The 24945-nt window shown below is 44.2% G+C and overlaps 1 protein-coding gene across 3 annotated transcripts in view; it reads right to left on the reverse strand.

The window, feature by feature from the left end:
• The window catches only part of FBXO42 (F-box protein 42), a 103128-nt gene that overhangs the window by 40267 nt on the left and 37916 nt on the right, over positions 1-24945 (reverse strand). For 2 of the 3 annotated variants that reach the window (XM_084651549.1, XM_084651550.1), the window contains exons 2-3: positions 20793-21059; positions 10480-10596 (exon numbers count right to left, since the gene is read on the reverse strand). In XM_084651549.1, the coding sequence (XP_084507675.1) occupies positions 10480-10596; positions 20793-21042 (367 nt within the window). In that variant the 5' untranslated portion in view covers positions 21043-21059. Of the gene's footprint in view, positions 1-10479; positions 10597-20792; positions 21060-21827; positions 21870-24945 lie in introns of those variants that run through there. The other variant, XM_084651551.1, reaches the window with a different exon arrangement.

A 24945-nucleotide genomic window follows, 5' to 3' on the forward strand; every position in this document is an offset into this window, starting at 1 on the left:
TTTGCTCACAACAGAGAAAATACATGTTAGAGTCCTTTAAATAAACACTGAATAGTCTAGAAGTGTCACAGACCAAAGTAAACCTACAGCAACTTTGCTGTAAAATGATTATCCAGTCAACTGGACCTGTTCCTGAAAGTATAAAAAAAACCTGTCACCTCAAAGCTCAGTTAGATTATCTGAGAATCGCACATTCAAAATGCTCACTTCTTCTAAGCTAGTCCATATGATTTGTATTGCTGTCAAACTTTAGTAAGAGACAAGGTGAATGAGGTAATAACTTTAATTGGACCAGGTGAGAGAGACATGCTTTCAAGGTACACAGAACCCTTCTTCAGGTCTGGGAAAGGTACTCAGTGTCACAGCTAAATACAAAGTGGAACAGATTGTTTAGAATAAGTAGTTAACACACATTTCAAAGCCCTCCAGTTATAGGGGGGAAAAGAAGGGAGTGGGGGTTGCTAGTAGGCTACAGATTGTGGTAATAAGCCAGGGGTAGCCAAATTTACTCACCCTCTGAGCTGCATACAACAAAATCTTCAGAAATTTGAGAGCCAGGGTGTGCCTGCCAGGGCTTCAGCCATGCGGGAGCCACCTGACAGGGCTTGGAGCGTCAGCCTCTCTCCAGCTGAAGTCCTGAGTCCCAGCAGGCATGGCTGAAGTCCAAAGAACCCCTCCACGCTGACGGAAATGGGCCACGTCCACCCTAACTGAATTGGTCTCGTTAGCACTGACTCGCCCACTTGGTAAGGCGACTCCCATCTTTTCACATGCTGTGTATTTATACCTGCCTACTGTATTTTCCACTCCAGGCATCTGATGAAGTGGGTTTTAGCCCATGAAAGCTTATGCCCAAATAAATTTGTTAGTGTCTAAGGTGCCACAAAGACTACAGGTGTACAGCACGTAGCCCAAGTATATGCAGATAGAGGGAGATATTAAGTAACATAATATTTTATATCTACAAAGAACTTTTTGCCCTGAAGAAGCACAGAACACTTCACAAGCAGCCAAAAGGCAGATCACTTTCAGGTGGAGCTAGCAGTAGCTGATGCACAGCAAGCTGCATAAAAGTGACAAGAGGGTAAAAAGGGGAAATCTTGGCTAAGACTGAAGAAAACCCAGATTCTTACACTAAGACATAGATCTATAATGCCTGCATTTACCCATCCAGGTTTTTATCCCATGGTACCATCACTATGGGATGGGAGCACCTTTCACAAGAGTAAACAAGAACATACTGAACAGAAACTATAAATAGGTCCTATCTGCCCTAAAAGAATGACAAAAAGAAAAGGAGTACTTGTGGCACCTTAGAGACTAACCAATTTATTTGAGCATAAGCTTTCGTGAGCTACAGCTCACTTGATCCTGCCAGGGTTTGCATGGGGCTACAGAAATTCCGGATATATGATCTCTGAACTTCAGACTACTAAACTATCCTGACTAGTGCAAGAGGCCAATATGATACCAATGAACTTCCTTCATAGAATATCAGGGTTGGAAGGGACCCCTGAAGGTCATCTAGTCCAACCCCCTGCTCAAAGCAGGACCAATTCCCAGTTAAATCATCCCAGCCAGGGCTTTGTCAAGCCTGACCTTAAAAACCTCTAAGGAAGGAGATTCTACCACCTCCCTAGGTAACGCATTCCAGTGTTTCACCACCCTCTTAGTGAAAAAGTTTTTCCTAATATCCAATCTAAACCTCCCCCACTGCAACTTGAGACCATTACTCCTCGTTCTGTCATCTGCTACCATTGAGAACAGTCTAGAGCCATCCTCTTTGGAACCCCCTTTCAGGTAGTTGAAGGCAGCTATCAAATCCCCCCTCATTCTTCTCTTCTGCAGGCTAAACAATCCCAGCTCCCTCAGCCTCTCCTCATAAGTCATGTGTTCTAGACCCCTAATCATTTTTGTTGCCCTTCGCTGGACTCTCTCCAATTTATCCACATCCTTCTTGTAGTGTGGGGCCCCAAACTGGACACAGTACTCCAGATGAGGCCTCACCAATGTCGAATAGAGGGGAACGATCACGTCCCTCGATCTGCTCGCTATGCCCCTACTTATACATCCCAAAATGCCATTGGCCTTCTTGGCAACAAGGGCACACTGCTGACTCATATCCAGCTTCTCGTCCACTGTCACCCCAGGTCCTTTTCCGCAGAACTGCTGCCTAGCCATTCGGTCCCTAGTCTGTAGCGATGCATTGGATTCTTCCATCCTAAGTGCAGGACCCTGCACTTATCCTTATTGAACCTCATCAGATTTCTTTTGGCCCAATCCTCCAATTTGTCTAGGTCCTTCTGTATCCTATCCCTCCCCTCCAGCGTATCTACCACTCCTCCCAGTTTACTCCTTATTTGAGTATTTCTCCTCAAAGTCTTGGGTTCTCTTGTTATCTCTTACTATAATGACCACTTTCCCTCTTATGTTCGTGAGTCCTGTACGGTTACTTCATCTTCAGTCCTGTATAGTTCAGTGTGGCAAGGATACCCTTTTTCATGTCTCTCATCTAACCCAGTGTCAGCAACAGGGACATGAATGACAGACAGCTAGCTGGCACAGGATCACCCAGACACGACAAAGGTCAGGAAGAGGCAGGCTGGGGAAAGCAACTGGAAGAATTAGCTAAACTTTAATAAGCTTCCTTGACTGAGGCTGAGCATTTGCTGTTTGTAACTTGAGCTTGCAAACTGGTGAAAGGAAAGAGTGGGGAGAGAGATTTTAAATTCACAACAGCTATTCCAGATGACCAGGTAACAAATTGCAAGACTGTTTCCAGTCTGCTTGGTGAGGTTTTTCTTCTCTGGGATGCAGACTTCGCTAATTATCCGTGCCTTTGTCTCCTAAAAATAAGTCTACTGTAATACACTCAACATGGGGCTATACCAAAAGACTGAATCTCACTCTGAACAATTCTGACAACTGCAATCAAGCTGTCAGTCTCCTGGTCTGAAAGGGAGGGATGTCCTCCATGAATGGTCCTCCACCCAGGAATTCAATTAATCCTTGATCTGAAATTGCTCCAAAATTTTAACCTTCAAGGCATGCTGCAAAGTTCATTTATTTTCTCAGAGCTTTGGCAAGAGGCACGTAGCATGGCTGGAGGTGAGGAAGAAGTTTATTTCCTGATATTTAATTTATATTGCTGTTGAGGGCCTGGCTAGACAGATTATTGCATTTGATTGTGTATTTTTAATATTGTACAAGTACTTGGAGTTCTGCAATAGGCATAATCTAAATTGCTGATAAATTGGAGAAGGTTCAGAGAAGAGCCACGAGAATTATTAAAGGATTAGTAAACATGCCACATCCCCTGGCTTGAAGTGGTTTCCATCATATACTGGGTTTACAGTTTGGTTCAATGGCTCTGAGCACCCGAACTATACAAATTGTTCCAGCACCCCTGAAAGATACCTTGTAGGGATAGACTCAAGGAGTGCCATCTGTTTAGCTTAACAATCAGAAGATTAAGGGGTGACTTGATTACAGTCTATATGTATCTACATTGGGAACAAATATTTAATGAAGGGGTCTTCAATCTAGCAGCGAAAGGCATAACACGATCCCATGGCCAAAAGTTGAAGTTAGATAATTCAGACTGGAAACAAGGTGTAAATTTTTAACAGTGAAGGTAATTACTTATTGATACAACTTACCAAGGGTCATGGTGGATTCTCCATCATTAGCAATTTTTAACTCAAGACTGGATGTTTTTTTAAGAGATCTGCTCTAGGACTTCATTTGTGGATGTTCTATGGCCTATGTTATACAGGTGGTCGGACTAGATGATCACAATGGTCCCTTCTGGCCCTGGAATCTTTGGCTCTGTTCTCTGCTGAAACAGCCCACGAAGATGGGCTGTAATGTCAGTAAAGACTTGGAGTGCCCACCTGCTGTTCCAAAGCTTGATTACATTTTGGACACACCACTTCAAAAAGCAAAACCACCCCTCTCCAAAACAGATGGCACCGAGAACTGGCACTTAAGTCTCAATGAGGATTCACGGATTGAATACATATCAGTAAGGATACTTCCAACCATTAAGAAAATCCAAAGTTCTACAGAACTGCATTGAACAAAGTGATAGCAATGCCAATACTAAAGCAAGATATAACCCTCCACCCCCCCCCCCAAAAAAAAAGATGTCTGTACAGCAAGAGTGAAGTGTTCTAAGCTTTGGGAAAACTAAAGGGCGTCAGCTGGGGTTTGCAGAGAGCACTGATAGTTGTCCTTGCAAGGGACAGGGATAGGACAGGAGAAGAACAGATGAGAATGTCAAAGTTCAGCCAATGGTGTAGACCAGCATGTGGTTAATGATCTAACACAGAAGTGAAGGAGTAGCTCTAATTATGCAAACAAAACCACAGCAACAGATGCGGAAGTTCAAGACCAAGCACCATCATAAATAACCTACAAGACAAGTGAAGCAAAGCTATACGAGTAACAGCAGATAGGAGGGTGATAATCCCACCAGGAAGGGACGAAGGCTGGAAAGGAAAGGAAATTCGAGGTTGTCAGAGTGCACTGGAGCTGCACCTTTTACAATATTAGAGCTCGGTTTTTGCAGCTTTGATGAACCCTGATATTTGCTGTCCTTTGATGTAAAACTCAAGGAGGACACAATGTATTTGGAAACTGCGCCAGCCCTTCCCTTCCTCTAAATCACAAGTTATGGAATTAACCAACATTTTGGTGGAGGTAACTGGAGTCAAAATATCCGTGACAGAAAACAAAGGGAAATGTGGAATAACAGGAGCAAGTGGAGTGATGCTCAAACTCTGGTGGCCAGGGGAAATATGTTAGGGTAGGTCGCTGTTACCAAAGGTCACTGTTCACAGGATTTATTCTGAACTCAGAGTCAGTTTATTCAGTACTAGTAAAAGGTCCCTGGATTTTACTGATCAAATGCCCCTGCCATAATTCTTTAACTCAGTAATATATTCATAGTGTCAATGACCCTTTTTTAAACACAGCCCACCCATAGGCACACCAGTCATATTCATCCCACCAAAGAGAGCCACTAGGTCTGAATGAATTAGATGTAATAAAACAGTACATTCAACCACTGACAACTCCACTCAGCAGGGGAAGCAATGAAACCCATCTCCTCCTTTCAGAAATGGCTCATTGTCTGACCTGTGACTTGTCATTCAGATCACCTGCTTCCTCTATTCAAAGCCCACAGAAAGGCCAATAGCTCTAATGCCCTTGGCTTTTACAGAAAAGTCCAGTGCATGAGCTGACCACACAGCAGGAACTGGGGATTTGCAGATACAGAGCACGCAAGGACAATGGTCCCAGTCAACATCTTACGCAGAGCATGATCATTTGGCATATACATGCTTACAGCGTGTTCAAAGACAGGGAGTATTATCAAATATTTTTTCCTATTTCTCCTACTCAGAATACCATTGCCACATAATGGAAGGGCTTAACATCTACCACACCCACTCAAACCTAAATTACCAATAGCAGAACTAGTATTGGGATAGATTTTAGGGTGGATGATATGGTGCACCATCCTTGCATTATATTGTGTCTGTGTTATTTTCCAAGCTCTGGCAGCTCACCATGATGCTGACTTGCAGCACTGCTTGCTATCGTCCTGGGCCTCTCCCTAAGCAGAGACTGCCAGGTTTTGCAGTGGTTTTGTGATGTAGGCACATGTCTGATAAGGACTAGGCTAACACCACATTTCATTTTCACATAGTGACTCAATGTATATTCGAACCCCAGTCTCTACAGGTGAAAGGGCAGGGTATTAGTCCACTAGATCTATTTCTAGCCTCCCATATCTTGTGGAATTTAAATCAATAGACGCGAATACAAGTATAACTTCACCTTGTTCATATACAAAGAGATAATGGGAAAATACAAAAGCATTAGAGGCTGCCTGATGGATTCCCTGCCAAACTGCAAACCAATCATTTGCTAATAGTGGCAGGTTAAGAGTTATTGAAACTCTTTCCTCCACCCCAATCCAAACTCTTGGCAACTGCTACTTTCAAGCAGCATCATAATGCAGCCAATTTATTATTTTTTGAAGGGAGGTGGCAGCATTCTTCTCCTCTATTTGGTTTTAAAAACAAGCCAGCCAGACAGGCACCATGACGTCCACACAGTATGTATTTTAATCATAGACCAAAATAATTTAAACTGTGCTTTCCTGCCCCTCTTTAGCAAACCATTTAAAGCTTCTGGAAAAGGAAGGCAGCTCCATTTATGTAAAAATGACAGTACAACTGAAAATTCCAGTTGTACATATTTAAAGGGCCAGCATCAATCTACGAAGTAGGGTGGAAAATGTGGTCCACTAGTAGTTGTACTTAGAGCTTTTTGCTGGGCGGATGGCATGAGAATTTGAGAACTAAGGGTAGATTTTTCAAAAGCAACTAAGATTTAGGAGCATAAGTCCCACTGAAAGTCAAGAGGATTTGTGCTCCTAAAATCCACCATCACCACTATCATCATAAATAAAACAAAAACATTGTAAAACACTCCTTTATATTTGAATACCTACCCTAGAGAGATGATCAACAGTACTGATTTCAAATTTATCTTATTTTAAACATTTGTGTTTTCTCTAAATTCTGTCTATTACTTCTATGCTATATCACAGCTTCTTATACAGTAGTTTAAGAGATCCAGCGTAAGATCAGCCAACTATTACAGAGAAGGCTGGATTCAGTACATAAAACCCTTCAGATCAAAGGAAGTGCTCAACTTGTTAACTTTACTAAATACAACAAAGAGCATCAAAACTGAGTATGCGTACAGCAATTACCTTAAAGGTCAGAAATAAAAGAAGTTTATCTGTCTCACCCTAAGAGGAAGGAAAAGAAATGTGCTCTATTTAGATCCAACTTGCATTTCCTCACCACCTTCCCAATGAAAATATTGTAAATTCTTTGTGAAGTCTCCTTAGTGGACCTGACTGTTGGAGTGTAAGGACAGCCCTTTATATACAATGGCTTCCTCAGTGAAGGGTCCCAAAGCACTATAACAAACTGGTACCGGTTCTCTATACAGATCCCTTCACGCACCCTCAAAGTGCTGCAATTGCTGAGGAGCAATACAGCAGCTATTTAATAGTACACAGACATGGCATTGCAGTTTAGGACAGGAAATGAATACCACCACCACCACTTTAGGGAAGCAAAACACAGTTACTAGAGTTAGAATTTAGTGAAGTCACCAAGCTAAACCCCTACTCTTATGAAAACCATCCCTGGGTTTTTCATGACCCTAAGTCATCAAAATCAGTTTCCATCTCTCATGAAAGGCTGCCTTCCCAATAGTACACTGAGCTCCTAACGCACTGCAGCAGTGGTTCAGTACTGACTCAGAGGAAATAATGCTATCCACTAAATAACCAGCACTACTCCCTCCAACACCTGGGGGTTTCTTAGAGCTCTCTTATCCATGCCTGACCTTGCTTAGCTTAAGAGAGTTGACAGCACCACAGCAATGGGTGGTAAGACTGCAAATTAACAGCACCACCGGCCCTACAATAACTGTTTACACTACCTACATCAAAAGCAGGAATAGATTTAAACTGATATGTCAGTGCCAGTATAGACTATTCCAGACCTCAAGAAACTAAATCCTGCATTCCTCTGCTTTGCCCCCCAACCCCAATGTTTTCAGTGAAAAAATTCCCATGGTTTTACTTTATATATTAAAATTGTATTTGCCTGCTACCTTCAGTCCAAGCTTTCAACCCAACTGAAAGCCAACAGGCAGAAACATATTTAACAATGTTACGTACAAAGAAAAAGACACAGCTGGTCTTGTTCCTATTATAGTAAGCCACCATATGGCTGAAAGCCAATTTGACCACTCTTGAAGCAACCACCACTATGGGTATGTTTTTCTGAGTTTTTCTCTCCCCATGCCCTGGTACAGGTGTGAACAAACCATCTGGACTGCTGACAGTTATTCAGAATTTTCCCAATTAAAATAACTTGATTAGCCAGTATTCTGGTAACATGCTTCACTACTGAGAAAAAAGATTCGGGATTTAGACGTCACTGCAGAACTAAATATTCCATTGAAGGATCAATTTTTCTGGCGTAACGTATTCCATTCCTTTGCTGTTTGCCACGACCTTTCGATGTAGCTATGAGACCGCATCAGTCACTTGTGTTTTACTAGATGAGTCACTGTTCTATTGTAATTGTATATTTTTAGATTGTACTACATTTGTATAATAGGTTCTTATTTATTCTGATCAAGACAAAAACAGTATGACTAAAGATTGCTTGAGTTTTATAATACACTTGGCAAAAATCAGACCTACACAATGCATTTTTTCCTTCCAGGCTTTAATGTAGGAATCTTCAAAAATATGGAACAATTGATTACATGGAAGTCAAGAACCAAAGGTCTCTTCACCCACACTGAGACATTGTCCAAAAATCTGACTAAGGACAGCACCAAACAACTTAATTCGAACCAGCTTTTCTGAATACAAAGCATCATTTAAAAAACTCTCTGAACTCGCTGAGGGTTAGACTGGTGTGTGGGATGTGAGTTTTAACAGATACTACTGTGACACTTCTCGGGGCACCCAGGGTTGAAAGTCACATTATTACTACCCGCCTCCAACATGAGGGACTCTTGCCTAATCAGCTAGGCACAACCAGCATGTCAGCCACCCACATTCTCCTCTGGGCTACACCAGCCATCTTTGCCTGTCACGTTGACAACAGATGCACCCCAGTCCCCAAGTCCCTTTCAGGTGTCCCCCTGGGGTATCCAGATCCTGATGACTGGATACACAGAGATCCTCTGCTCCCAAAGGAACAGTGTACCACAGTTTACCACTTCTACCTTAGACCATCACTCCTGTATTATGTACAGCACTTGAGCTCAGTTACAAAACAAAGGAATTTAAGAATAGAGATTCAAATAAAAAGCAGAGAGAGAGATGGGAACAAATGATTATGTATAAAATGGCACAACCATGCATTCTAAAGCCTAAACTTAACTACCAAGTTATCCTCCTAACAGCTTCTCTCACCCAAAGTTCTCTCCAGCATTTTCAACCAAGCCTGGCTGAGATCCCTTTTCATGAAGCAAACTTGCTATCCGTTTACTTCCTAGGTGAAGGATGCCACAGTGCGTGTCTACACCCCGAAATATACCAGAACAGACCCATCTACAATTTTCAACACTGAAAAAGAGGAAATTTAAGGGATTTTCCACAGCTTATTTTTAGTAAAGAGTCTCAAAATTTTGCTCTGGCAGGGGGTTTTATTAGGTTTGGCGAGTTTCACCCTAAACCTAGAAATCTGTATCCAATTCCCTGGCTGCCCCCTGAGCCTGGCTACTAAAGGCAATTAGTAAAAATAGTGCCAGACGGGTGAGGGAAAGACATAAGAACAATGTGCAAGTCATCTTCAGGTGGTTTTCTAGCACTGGTACTTAAACCTGAGGGGTGTAGGTGTGTGCAGGCGCTGTGCATCACTCACTGAATAAATTACTACTTGGGAATATGAAAATGTTATGACTGATGATGCTCAGAATCCTACCACTCACTTTATATTTGTTTACCTTTTTACAATGAAATCCTGCTCCCTCGAGAGCCATCTTCCAGCGGAGCCAGAGCCAGAGATGTATATAGACAGGGACTGAATTTGTGTTATAATTGCCTCGCACAATACGACTAGAACCTCTAGGAGCTACTGGAATACAAATGAATTGTCATTTGATTTATGTCCCCGCATGAGAACATTTTTCAATTTTGTTACAGAACTTCAGAAGCAGAAAGCAAAGATTCACTCCTAAATTAAGCAGCATCAGTTGAGTCATTGGCTTCTATGAACAGGTCAGATCCATATCAAAATGTGATTGCTTCAGTACCTCTAATCTGCAATCCTGCATGCTTTATATGAAGAAAAATATAGCTTAGCTCCTCCAAATAATGCAGAAATATGTAAACATTATCTACTACAGAAACCCGCATATGCCAATCCAGCAGCCATGTATAGGCTCCAATTCATTAGCTCTACCAATGTCACTGCACTCAAGTCATTAGAGTGAAGGTTCTGTCATTTTGACTGCAGAAAGCTAAGAGGGACTGAATATTAAAGAGGAAAATTAGTTAAGTCTAAGGGTGGGGTTTTCAAAAGTTCCCAAATGCCTTAGGAGCACATGTCCCACTGACTTTCAATAGGAGTTGTGCTCCTAAGTCACTCAGTCACTTTTCCTCTTAACATCAGAGTGTTAACAACAACAAATGGTTTATACATATCTATACTCGTATACTGTTTGTGTTGTCAGAACAGCATATTGCACACATACATTTAACTTTTACCCAATTACAGGGATGTGCACTACTGCTACATCTTGGCTCAAAGTACAAACACCTTGCATTATAAATGCTCTGCAAACATGACAGCAGCTGCTAGGGGTGGAACACGCTAAATTACTGGGTGAGCAGAGTTCATATTTCCTTTCTAAATGGGTACTTACTGTGTGAGAAGCGCTGTGTGATTGGGGTTCCAGGATAGGGATACGTGCGACTCTCCCATTGAATATTTCCCTCTTGGACTGCCTTGATAAAGCCATGATAACACTGATGTGCCACACCTAGAAAAGGGAGAAAACAATACTTGAGTATGCTTCTGGCATAAATTTATCGTCACAAGTCTAGGAAGGAGTTGTTCCTCCATGATCAGCATTGCACAATTTCCGGAGGAAAACAAACAACCCATAGTACGCCTAAATTAGGCCTGGGTTAAGTCACTGGTCTTGATGAACAAATAGTCCAACTCAGTATGGCAAATGCTAAGGCTACGGGAGCCACAGAAATAAATGACAGTATATCCATTTCTCCTAGAAGCCATGCAGACTTGACTGCTGTTCCTTTTTGCAATACCAGGTCGGAAAAGAAAATGATAAAAGGTTAATAATTACAGTTTAATTAATGGATGTCATAAGGCTAGTAATGGAGGAGCAGCCTGGAAGGTGTAAGAAGGTGGTTAGTGATCAGAAGGTAAGTCCTTGCAGTTTGACAAAAGGACTATAACTGCTCTAGTGCAGGCCCACAGAGGATTCAAGAGGGGAGAGGACAAAACTCAAAGCCAGTGAGTGTGCCCAAAGGTGGTAACTAATTATAAGTGATCTGCACAATATCTGTTTTTAAGCACTCTCAACTTCAACAGGTTGATGACAGAATAAACCCTTTGTGCAATCTAATCACGTACACATATTGTCTGCATCAGTTATCCTCTCCTGATCAAAACCTGCAGCTAGCTAGGGTAAATTACCAGCACTGTAAGATTACCATGTTCTAAATGAGTCTGATTCAGAGGCAAGTGCTTAAATTAGAGTCAGAAATAGGTCAGAGGGCTCAACAGCTGAAGACCGTGAGAATTTGGAAGTTTGGGGTCAGTGTGTTAAACGCCTAGACTACAGTTAAGGAGGGTGTCTGCAGAGGAAAAACATGGAGGATATACAGGCTGGTAAGAGACAAATGTATTGATAAAGAAGCAAAGTCTAACAGTGGCAGGTCCAATGAACCTCCCTCAAACCACAATGCAATACCATTTCATCTGCCAGCTGGAGCCAGACGCTGGAGAGACCAGGTGAGAGATGGATGCCAGAGATGTCTGATGTATATAAATATCTTTTTGCGTTAGTGGTGAATAGGAGCTTAGTACACTTTTGGGCATTAGAAAATAGGTGTTTTAAGATAAACAATGCCGGTGTTCTACGCTGCCATGCAAGCCTGTTGTGTCCTAATCACCACATATCATCTGTGCACAACTGCTTCTTTGCCAGATGAGCATCTGCCTGTTCGTTGAAATGAACCTTTGGAGGAGTCACAATACCTTATAAGGTCTCTGAGCATGTTGGCTGCTATTGGCAACATTAAAAATAAATTTACAATTAAACATTCCTATTAGAACATACCATAATTAAAATCTGTTCATTTCTCACATTACTAAGGGGGAGATTTAGCCTCTTTGCCTGTGGCCACAAAGGCCCCCATGCAGAGCAGGACCAGAACCAGAGCTGCAGGTTCTGTATGTGGGGTACGGATTTATGCCGAGGGATTTGGGATGGGGCTCTGGGGATCCACCAGACATTGCCCCCAATGGAAGGAGAAGTGTCTACTGAAGCCACAGGGCTACAGTAGCTGTCACAGAGCATCCTGGCAGATATTCTAAGGCCTGGAAACATTCGCTCCTGCCAGCATTCACAAAACCTCCTGTACCAAGCCACGATACTTAAGCCAGATACAAGAGGAGAGGATATAGCTCTTAGAGAATCTTAACATTAGCAAACAAATACCAGATTTACCTACCAAGAGAATAGCTCATTGAGAGCTGGATTCTAGTTTCAGTTATGCACCACTGTCATGGAGTCTCTCTATGCCCCAGACTGTAGTCAGTCTTCTGGGAGTGACCCCTTCAGTGTGCCAGGCCTCAAGGACCCACACGGTTCAACAGGGGCAGGCCTTTGGCCTCCAAGACTGGGCTGGCAGCACCAGCATTCCCAGTCTCTCACCATGGCGCCATGCACCAAATCCAGCCAAGCCAGACTCCTGTTGGAGGCTTGTACTGTGACCTTTCATGGCACAATGCTCTCAGGGGGTATGTCTACACTGCAATCAGACACCCGCTGAACATTCCCCCCATAAACTCCCCAACCCAGGTCCGATGCATCAGACACCAGCTCCAGCGACTGGGCCCTGTCCCTGAACGGGACCCCTTGGATCACGTTGCTTGGGGCAGACCACCACTGTAGGGAGGAGATAACCAAGTCTAGCATGATGAGGACCTTGTCCATTCTGTCCCTGGCCTGGGAGAACTCCAAGGTCAGCCAGAGCTGGAGGGGCCTCATTTGCAGTCTGGCGTGGCGGACCGCGTACGTGCACGCTGATATGTGACCCAAGAGCTGGGGGCACACTCTGGCTGTTGTCACTGGGAACCTTGTGACAGTGTTGATGAGCCCCTTCACGGTCTCGAACCTGTCCGGTGGGAGAAAAGCTGTGGCCGACAAGGTGTCCAGGATCGTCCAGGATAAACTCCATGCATTGAACTGGGACTAACATATGATCCCTCACCTGCGACCAGGAGCTGCCCTTGACCAGCCAATCATCCAGATAGGGAAAAATCTGGACCCCCTGGCACCTGAGGTAGGCCACTACCACTGACATACATTTTGTAAATACCCTGGGGGCAGTGGATAGGCCACACGGAAGAACCGTAAATTGGTAGTGATTCTGCCCCACCACAAAACGGAGGAGGCGTCTGTGCCCCTCGAATATGTGAACGTGGAAGTACGTGTCCTGCAGATCGAAGGCAGCGTACCAGTCCCCGGGATCCAGGTAGGGGATGATGGAAGCCAGGGAGACCATGCGGAACTTGAGCTTCACCATGAACTGATTCAGATCTCACAGGTCCAGGATAGGCCTGAGCCCCTCTTTGGCCTTCAGAGTAAGGAAATAGCGGGAGTAGAACCCCTTGTCTTTGAACTGGAGCTTTATTGAGGGTGGATCCCTGAGGAGGACTGGCAGGGCACCCCCAAGCGTCCCATCAAAATCGCCTTTTCCCCGCCTGTTTGCCCTTGGCGGACCTGGGTTGTGGGGCCAGCCTCGACTGCCTCTGAGGGAGCCTTTTATAGTCCCATGCCTTCTTATAGGTGGCCTTGTATTTTGGGTGGAGGCCTGAGCGGGAGTCTGCTGCGGCTTAAATTTAAATTTAGCCAGAGCCAGGACATAGAGACCCGGAGTCTGGAGGGTCATGAGGGAGTTCTTTATACCATGCAGCTTTGTATCCATTTGTTCCGCAAACAGAGCTTTGCCATCAAACGGTAGATCCTGCATGGCGGCCTGCGCCGCACTGGACAGCCCGGACAGCAGGGGCCACGACGCCCTTCTTATGGAAACCACGTGTCCACCGCATCCAAAGCCACTTGCAGGATTGCCCTGGCAGCCACTGTACCTTCCTCCACCAGCGCCTTGAACTCCTTCCTATCATGCTCCTTGAGGGAGTCCTCGACCTTGAGAAGGGAGCCCCACAGATTCAATTCATACCAGCCCAGGAGAGCCTGGTGGTTTGCCACTTGTGACTGGGAGCTCGAAGATGAATAAACTTTTCTTCCGAAAGAGTCCAGCCTTCGTGAATCTTTATTTTTCGGGGTAGGGGTTGGCTGGCCCTGCTGTTCCCTGTGGTTGACCGACTCGACCACCAGGGAGTTGGGCGCCGGGTGTGTGTATAAGCACTCATGTCCCTTGGTGGGCACAAAGTACTTGTGTTCCGCCCTCCTGGAGGTGGGGGCCAAAGAGGCCGGCATTTGCCACAGAACATTTGAAATTTTTGCCACCCCTTCATGGAGAGGCAAGGCTACCCTGCCCAATGCCGAAGAGAACAGCACATTAAACAGGGAGTCCGAGGGCTCCTCCATCGCCTCTACCTGGAGGTGGAGGCTTGATGTCACCCTTTTTAGGAGTTCCTGATGGGCCCTAAAGTCTTCCTGCGTGACTGAATGGAGCGAGGCCATAATCGCCTCATCCGGGGAGGCCGCGGAGACCAGTGCCGTTCCTTGGGTGTCCGCCAGCACCGGAGGGTCCACCACTTGGTTGGTCTCTGGGTATGGTACCGAAGGTGTACATCCCACCGACTCCTTCCTTGGAGGTCTGGAGATGGAGGCCGATGATGCCTCTGAGGCTCCAGCTACCGAGCGAACCCCCACCGGGGCTGTGTCAGGGGCCACGGTGCCCACTGGTACCACTGGGCCGGCCACAGGGCCCAGAGCCCTGCACTTGCTGCGGCACCAGTGGGCCCAGTTGCTCGGCCTGGCTGGCCTAGCCCATGGAGGGACGTCTATTAGTGGAGGCCAGGCTGATGAACGGCCTGCTGCTGTCCTGGGACCAGGAGAAGCAGTGGTGCTAGGAGCAACGCCGACCACGGGACCACGATCTCAACGTGGAGGACTGGTACCGTCGATAGCAGCTCCTCTGTGATTGGCTCCAACGGACGGACCCATGACAGCGAGATGCTGGTGATCGATGCCTTGGCAGAGTCTTAGAGTGGGATTCTGAGCGGGAACGGGGTTGACGTCCATGCCATGACCAGCTGCGGTAACCCCTCCAAGATAAGGGCCTCTGGCGACATCTGCCTCGGTCCCATCGGTACTCACTCCTTGAAGTGGAGCGGTGCCAAGAGTCTCGGTCGGATGGCACCCAACCAGACAGTCTGGTGGGAGTTGAGGGCGATCCACGTGGACTTTGCCCTGAACGGTCGCTGGGCAGCGAACAGCTTTGGGAACATTCCCTCGACCGAGATCGGTACTGAGCCAGGGGCGACTGCAGAGATCCCAGTGGTGGCTTGTCCCTGCAGCGTGGGACCGACATCAGTGATGCTCCTGGTACCGGCATGGACATGACGTCCCGGTCTGCCTGTAGGGCCTCCGGCATGGAGGGCATCCAGACATCTGGGGAGACCTGGTCCAAAGTGGCCGGGCTACTCCACTCTACGCGAGTCGGAGGCCTGGAAGCCTGAGGGGATCGAGGACTGCCTGACATGGGTCTAGCTTCTGCCCCAGGTTTTCCTCGATATTGCTGCGAAGGAGTCGTCTTTTTTGCCTTCTTGTGCCCCGTGGATGGTGAGCGGTGCCGACCGGTCGAAGGCTCGCGGTGCCCGGTGCTGGCTCGGAGTGGCGCACTGGAGTCGGGATCAGTGCCAGCTCCATCAGAATGGTCCAGAGCCTAATGTCTCCTTCCCTCTTGGTCCGACGTTTGAACGACTTGAAAATCTTGCAACGATTGCTGATATGGGTTTCTCCCAAAAAGCGTAAACAGTCTGCATGTGAGTCACTCCTTGGCATAGATCACCTACAAGTGTCACATGACTTAAAATCCAGGGCACGGGACATGCCCCGGTCTGGACGCTCTAACTAACTGAACTAACCGAGCAGCTAACTACAGGTACTAACACTGAACGAAAAGGCAGTTCTGGGGCCGAGCTACAGCAAAGCTGGAGCAGAGTAGTTCCGATGCACCTTCACTGGCGGCAAGAAGGAACTGGGGGGGGGGGGGGGGGTTGGGTTCAGATCCCCTTATACCGCGCCATGGAGGCACCACTCCAGGGGTCGCTGGGGCACTCCCCCTACGGGTACTGCTAGGGGAAAAAACTTCCGGCACCAGCACACGTGGCGAGCATGCACATCTATTGGGGAATACACATGAGCAATCACTCGAAGAAGAAACAAAATCGCTGATACAGTTTGAGGATGACAAAAATTGGGGGAAAATGATAAATGATACAATGTGATCTGGATCATAAGCAAACCATTTAAGTATTAACACAGCTAAAAGTAAATGTATACATCTAGGAACAAAGAATGTAGGCCATATTTACAGGATGGGGGACTCTATTCTGGGAAGCAGTGAGTCTGAAAAAGATTTGATGGACATGGTGGATAATCAGCTGAACATCAGCTCCCAGTGCAATACTGTGGTCTAAAGGGTTAATGAGATCCTTGGATGCATAAACAGGGGAATTTTGAGTAGGAGGAGAGAGGTTATTTTAACCTCTGTATTTGACACTTGTGCAACCATTGCTGGAACACTGAGTCCTGCTCTGGTGTCCAGAAGGATACTGATAAATTGGAGAATTCAGAGAAGAGTCACAAGAATGATTAAAGGATAGGAAAACATGCCCTCTAATGATAGACAGACTCAAACAGCTCAATCTATCTTGAAGAGAAGGTTAAGGGGTGGCTTACTTACAATTTACTATCCCCTAAATAGGGGAAACAATATTTGATAATGGGCTCTTCAATCCAGCAGAAAAATATATAACAATCCAATGGCTGGAAATTGAAGTTAGACAAATTCAGACTGGAAAGAAGGTATAATTTTTTAACAGTGAGGGTAATTAACCACTGGAACAATTTACCAAGGGTTGCAGTGGATTCTCCATCACAGAATTTTTTAAATCAAGACTGGATATTCTTCTAAAAGATCTGCTCTAGACATTTTTGGAGGTCAGACTAGACAATGGTCCCTTCCAGCCTTGAAATCTATGACAGTGGAGATGCTAGAACTTGACAAGAGATTTTCCCAAAAATTCTTACTGAAAGCCCTGTGCTGGGAAAAAAACCCAAAAAACAAAAAAATCTTAAGTATCATACTTCGTGACTTGTGGCAGGAAAATTTCAAACTAAAGCACTACATCCCTGGGCAGTTGGTCCCCAGGAGGCCACATTGGAAATGTAACCTGAATTATATGATTTCAAAGCAGAGAAAAATTAAGCATTAGAAAACAAACAGCATTTACCTCAAGTGACCCTCTCTGGACTGTAGGGTACAGGTGAGCAACTACGTTTGCTTTAGTCAATAGTAGCTGCTAAAATGACATACCTGCTAAACAACAACTCCCCCACCACACTCCCAGCATTAAAGACTAACTAGTCACGCATATGTATGCTGCCTAAAGCCACTCATCCCTGCTGTACACAGTGTGCCTCTCCCACATTCTTTTTTCGGGTGAATCACTCATTTCTACTTCATTTCAGTCTTCTCCTTTATACCTTGAAGCCATGGTAACTGCAAGAACAAGCAAGCAGGTGACTGCACATCACATAGCAGCAGAGGGTGAGTTTCAGATGAGGGGCTGAACGCTGTGCTGCTTTAGGAGTGCTGGAGAAGTGTTTGTTACCTCCCATAACTTGATGAGCTGAAAGAATTTTGCATTGCTCAATTTCAGAAGTGCTCCATCTGAACTATGACCTGTCAAACTCAGAGCAGGGGAGAGAATACTTAGACGTGATATAGAGCTTTACATGTTCAAAGAACTCAGCAAACATCCATTCTCGACCTTCCAATGAGGTAGACAAGTACCAATTCCATTTTACAAAAGAAGACTGCACAAAGTGACTTCCAGGCTCCCCACAGAGCCAAGACGAGAAACTCAGGTATTTCTGTCTCAACACCTACCTACTTCATTTTTCCAGCCAGCAAAAAGCCAGCAGTAAGTTTTTCACATTATTATTAAACTCCAATCTGCATACTACAGCGGCCAGCACACAGAGCTCCAGAGACCGAAAACCCCTGCCCCAAAGGGCTTAATCTTATGGTATGTCTACACTGCCCATGTGACAGCACACTGCCTTGGAAACGCTGTGACGTGGGCAGTGTAGTCACGCTTTATCACCGGGGGAGAGCTCTCCGGATGATGAAAAATAACCACCCCAAGCGAGGGGTGGCAGCTTTAACACCGGGAGCATGTCTCTCAGCGATAAAGTGCTGTCTATACTGACTGACGCTTTTCAGCGCTAAAACTTTTGTCGCTCGTGGGGGGTGTTTTTTCACACCCCTGAACAACTAAAGTGTTAGCGCTGAAAGCGGCAGTGTAGACAGCCTAAAAAAAATAAATTAAAAAAAAAAAGACACAGATGAAGAGTTTGGGACAGCAATAAAACAAACTAATGAGAATCGGGATGACCAGTGCAGTTATTTTTGTTGTGATTGTTTTAAAGGGGGTAAAAGTAAGCTGAGGGAGAATCGCAGCAATGTGTCCTCCCCATCCACTCAAAATCTTTTAAATTGAGATGGGGATTTGTGCTTTACCTGCAAGTTAGATATTTTCCAGAAATACCAGGTGGTGACACACCGCTTCCAGGCAGAGAGAGAGAGAAAACCTCTGCATTTCAATGGCCCTCACCTCCAGGAGACCAAGCAGGCAACATTCTCAAACTGCCAGATAACGTGGGAGAAGGTGCAGAACTCCCTGCTCAGAGAATACAGCACAGGTCATTTAACAAACGGACACTGATGGCAACTGCAGGCTTAAGACACATCCCACAAGTGTGACCAGGGAAAAAATGCAATGAAAGTAAAAATACCCTGTGTCCTATAAGACAAGTTTGCCTTTTATAATTCAGGCCTCTCTCCCCTGACAGCATTCAGCCCTAATCAAATCCAATACCATCAATACAGTATTTACTGCTTGATATTAATTCCCATTTATCTTGCACTGCCCTCAACTTACTGTGCTGCATATTTTTGTTTTGAAAACATAACGGCATTGTAGGATTCTGTGCATGTATCCAGTCCAGCCTGGGGCAAATCAAGGCAATTTAAATATCAAGCAGGAAACCTTGATCGAAATCATTAATTTTCATCTTGTTTTGTACTTGAACTTTTTAGTTATTTTCTTAAAGAAAGGATGATTCTCATTAATGACAGGTTTCAGAGTAACAGCCATGTTAGTCTGTATTCGCAAAAAGAAAAGGAGTACTTGTGGCACCTTAGAGACTAACCAATTTATTTGAGCATAAGCTTTCGTGAGCTACAGCTCACTTCATCGGATGCGTACTGTGGAAAGTGTAGAAGATCTTTTTATACACATAAAGCATGAAAAAATACCTCCTCCCACCCCACTCCCACAGCAGGAGAGTGGGGTGGGAGGAGGTATTTTAAATTTGGGGGAAGGTCTACCTAATTCATTGTACTTTATAGGGCACCTATTGCTGCAGCATCTGAATGCCTCAGGGTTGGAAGGGACCTCAGGAGGTCATCTAGTCCCACCCCCTGCTCAAAGCAGGGCCAATCCCCAATTTTTGCCCCAGATCCCTAGATGGCCCCCTCAAGGATTGAACTCACAACCCTAGGTTTAGCAGGCCAATGCTCAAACCACTGAGCTATCCCTTCCCCGAAAGAAGCATTCATCAAAGTATTTCTCCTCCCAACACCCTTGTCAGCCAGGGCAGTGCTATTATCCACATTTTACAGAGTGGGAGCTAAGGCCCCGAGAGACTAAATGCCTTGCATAAGGTCACACACGAAGCATGTGGCAGAGCAGGGGACTTGTCCAGTATCTGCCTGTACATCCAAGAATGATAAAGCACCTTTGATGAATGCTTCTTTCGGGGAAGGGATAGCTCAGTGGTTTGAGCATTGGCCTGCTAAACCTAGGGCTGTGAGTTCAATCCTTGAGGGGGCCATCTAGGGATCTGGGGCAAAAATTGGGGATTGGCCCTGCTTTGAGCAGGGGGTGGGACTAGATGACCTCCTGAGGTCCCTTCCAACCCTGAGATTCTATTCTGATTCTTCTACAATGAGCACCGCTGAAAGAATGCTGATATTTCAAACATCCCTATTATGCTTTGAAACTAGTATTACATTGAGGTAAATAGGAGTAGCTCATACCATAGGGCTAATGTTCCAGGCGATCTGCAGACACAGGCAGATATTACTACATCAGTTTACATGCAGTTCATATTATGAAGTTTATCTTCAAAACCACAAAAGCCAATGATTTAATTCTCTTTTCACGCAAAGGCTGAGATTCTGGACCACAGTTATGCAGCAATATGTGCAGCCACATTAGACAGGGAGCCCAGGAACGAATAAAGTGCTACAGTGAATGGAAGAGAGGGATCTGAATGCAAGGTGGGCAACAATGCATACACCAATACCTGGGAGTACTACAGAAGTAGTCAGCTGACTAGTTTTATCTTGACAGAGTCTGCCACATTGGTGTGGGGCCAATAAGCAAACACCCCACTTTTTTTAGTAGATGAGACTTCACTATGTGGTGCTTTCCTGCGAGCCCTATCTGCACAGAATGAAGCAAACAGCTTTAGTTATTCTTCTAGCATTAATTCTGTAAGCACAACAAGACGCTGCAGCATCCAGATTAACGTGTGGAGGGAAGGGCAAGCAACAGTGAGAGATGAATTTTAAAAACAAGGCAAAAAGACTAGACAGGAAAACTAATAGATCTTTCCTCAAATGAAAGGATAAAAGATCTCACTGCTGCTGTTTGTACCTTTGATGAGGCGATACCACTGTTTGCAGACAAGGGCAGCGGTTTTGTGCTCCTGGTATGGTGAAAGGAAGGACAGGATATATTCTAAAACCTCTTCTGGCAGCTCCAACATTGATCGGTTATGCCTGGTCTCCTCAACCTCCAGCTCAGCATGCGGCTCATCGTCTTGCTCCATTGTCCCTTCCACCACTGCTTCTTCTGGGTCCACAGCCATGAAACTGTCATCTTCGCTGTCCGAGGAACTGGCCATGGCATTCCACTCCACAGCTTCAAGAAGGAAAAAAAAAACCACATTAAAGTTATATAGAAATAGTGTGCTTAGAAAAGCCTCACATGTTGGATTTAGACATCAGATCTACACCAAGTTCTGCTTCAATAAACTGCGAGGCAAAATATTTTGATATTTCAGTCCTCTTGCTAAGTGTGGCAGTGATAATGCATGACAATGGCACAAACGACCTACTTTAAGTGAGCAAGATGCACAAAGTAATCAGTGGAACCAGCCTGGTCACTGGCTGGTTCCACCAATGGTCACCAGCTACACCAATGGTCACCAGCTACAGACTGATTGTTTAGGGGGTAGGGGGATTTTAATAAAACCAGGGTGAAAAACTGTTTCAGAGTTTCTTCTTATGGGTAATTAAGTGTATTTAATTTATGCACAACATTACAAAGTCTATTACCATGATCGTGGGATCAATTTCTAATGTGGATCTCATCCAATATGCCACTTGTAGTGACAATGTTCCATTTTATCTGGGGTTGTGACCCCAGGCTTAAGTTTTATTGATAAAGGGAAAAAACAGAAAATTGGTGATTTCAGACTATAGAGGCTCATTAATGTTTACAAGCCTTTAAATGAAATTTGCTGCTACTAAAAGTTAAGCTTTTAAGGCTGACAAGATGTTGCACGTTCATTTTAATGGTTCTTTCCAGGTATAGATCTAGAGGTTACCACAATGAAGAAATTCAGTCCCATATCATCTGTTAATGTAATCAAGAATGAGTTTGCAATTCGCCAAGCAAGAAACTCACCACAGGGCCCCAACAATAGCAGGGTCTTCTCCTCTAGGCCCCCCTGTGGGACAGGGGTCTAGGAGGAGAAAAAGGGGAAATTAAAACTTGAACTGGGAGTTGCCCTGCTGCTGAAAGCAAAGGAGGAGACTAGATCATGAAGCTAAGCTAGACATCAAGCAATTGCCTCAACCTCCATTGCTTGTGTTTATGGCCAAGGGAAGGGTTTAATAAGCTGTGCATGTCAATGAGAGACAGTCAGTTAATCTAAAGGTTTCAGAGTAACAGCCGTGTTAGTCTGTATTCGCAAAAAGAAAAGGAGTACTTGTGGCACCTTAGAGACTAACCAATTTATTTGAGCATCCGATGAAGTGAGCTGTAGCTCACGAAAGCTTATGCTCAAATAAATTGGTTAGTCTCTAAGGTGCCACAAGTACTCCTTTTCTTTTAGTCAATCTAAAGTATTCAGAGGTCATGGCTGCTTAAAAATAATAGTTAAAATGACAAATGGTTACCTGTGCCACCACAGATTAGTGAAGTTGAAAGCACAAAAAGACTAGTTTACTGTCACCTACTCATTTTCTTCACTTCACTCAGTTTGAACAATAAAAACAGTAATAGTCGGAGTCACTTTTCTTATCCCTGCGCTCTAATGTTTGCGTTTCAAACTGGGAAATAATTAAACCCAAACAAATACATTATTTCTATTTATAAAAGTTTGAAAGCTTTTTATTAAATAAAAACAAGAAATAGAACCGAAATTTGGAGCCAAAACTCCAAACTTTTTAACGAAATAGTCCCCTTTACCTATATAATCAGACACACTCGCACATTGCGTCCTTATAAACTATTTGATTTTCATGACAGAAGATACCACTCAGCTTGCCCAAATAGTGCCAGAAATTAAAAGAAAAAGCTTTCTATTAGTGAAGGTCTTTCAGCCTGTCACTATTTCCATTATTGTCCATCATTATTTGTACAGTTCCTAACTCCCATCAAATACAATTCAAAAGCTTCATTTAGAGATCAGTTGTGTAAATAAAGATTGACTTTAAAATATGTTTAGAAGTAGGAGGCGTTTGCTCCTGATACAGTTAGAGCTATATTCAAATTAATGTTAATTCTACTGCAGGATAAGCTAATAAAATGTTTCAGAAATCTGTGTTAGCTTTAAAAATATTAAAGTTATGTTTAAAATCAAATTTACACAAGTTAAGAGGGAAGGTACTGTACACCTGGGGTCGGGCTTGGGTTATGGGGGATTGCACGTATCGGTTACAAGGTTCCCAAGGTACATACATATCACAACCAGCACCGATCCAGATTGAGGTGTGGGAGTTTTTAAAGCATCAGTGGATAAGTGGGCTCAGGTATGCCACCCATGGAATGTATTAAGAGTCCAAGTAAGTAGAGAATAAGTACATGGGTGGGGTGCATCCCTTGTTTCGTCAGGGAAGGAAGTGGGTTATTTCCCTGGTCGGCATTCTCAGTTACTCGACCTGGTACTGGCGGTGTCCCATGACACCAATAGCCTCTCACTTTTATCTCAGCCACACGAACAATTCTCTCTTGCGTACGCTAGAACAATGGAGTCTCATATTTGACAAAAATAGAGCTCCGGTTTGTAGAATACGAGGCAAGTCATCACTTAATCTACTTGTTACATTTACTGCAGAGCTTCAGATAGAAAAGTACTGACTTGATAATTTACTTAGATGGCTTACAAGTCACTAGAGTTTAAACAAATAAACAACTAAAAGGTTATTTCAATACCACCTGTGTCCAGCTGTCTATCCACAGCAGGTATGGAGAAGAAAACAGCAGGCAAAGTAGGGGTTTATGGCCCTTCGGGCCTCTTTGTCAGTATCTCCAGCTATTTAGATATGACTAAAAGTAATAGGATAATACAGTGACAATAATGCTAGACTAGGCAGCGCTCGAAGCCTTAAACCAATCGCTGCAGGCAATCTGCCAACCAATGTGGTACACAAGCTTCTGTCTTCATTAAGACCATCCTAGTCATTTTAAAAACATCAAACCCCATTTCCCAGGAGAATGACTAATCCCATTTTAGTGGAAGAGTTGTGGTAATTTGAGTTTACACATACACAGCTGCCAGGTTAAGGCATCAGTGGGATGGGTTGTGCTGCAGCTGCTCCATAATTACATGCTCATTGCTAGTTCAAACCAGCTTTTAAAGTTCATTCCAATCATACCATAATGAAGAGCAATATCTCTCCATGCTCCCAGGGGAGGGGTTTTTTATTTAAGTAACAAATTTCCCTTTATGTATAGATATATTTTAAATAATATGCTAAATTATAAACATTGACTTGCAAGTGATACAAAGTTCATCAATCTTTTTCAGCTCTTCCAACAAATTGATCAACCTAAGACAACTTTGCTGGATTATCAAGGAACATCTGAAGGCTCCTAGAGCCAGGAACTAGACACTCATTCAGAACACTGCTACCATGTTGCACAGATTCAAGAAAGATTGGGATGGGACGATAATCTGAAGGGAAACTAGCAGTTCATTTTCTCCCCAGACCTGACCTTTACATCAGACCTTAACATAGCAAGCAGTAAGTTAGGAGACTATTATCTCAAATAAATTTGTTAGTCTCTAAGGTGCCACAAGTACTCCTTTTCTTATTATCTTTATGTAGCCACTCGAGTGAGTAGTCTGCCAATAATATGACTAGAGCATGAAGGAGTCCAATTTACAACATGAGATGGACTTGGGAGCATCCCACTTGGTAGCTGGCTGCTAACAAGCCTCTCCAAGCCTCCTACTCCACCAATGAAGGAGAAACTCCAAAGTCAAGTGGTCTTGACTAGCTCAAGAAGCTAACAACCTAGAATAGCATTTAACAAAGGCACCCAATGAGAAGAGAAACTTTGAACAACTATTTGTTCTGTTGAGGGCTAAGGAAACATTTTCCAGTTGCCAGAACATAGTTACTCTTCTCAAATAAAGACTCTTGATCTAATATCTGATTAATAGAGAATGTAATATGGAAGCGGAGAGATCACTGGCTGGAAGAGTAGCAGGTAAAATCTAGGTAAAATCAACAAGTAAAGAGTTTTCTAAACAATGATCTTAAGGATTAAAACTTTAGCTGACAGGATATTTAAC

This window comes from Lepidochelys olivacea, assembly GCF_965140295.1.
Source record: "Lepidochelys olivacea isolate rLepOli2 genome assembly, chromosome: 18".
Lineage (NCBI taxonomy): Eukaryota > Metazoa > Chordata > Testudines > Cheloniidae > Lepidochelys > Lepidochelys olivacea.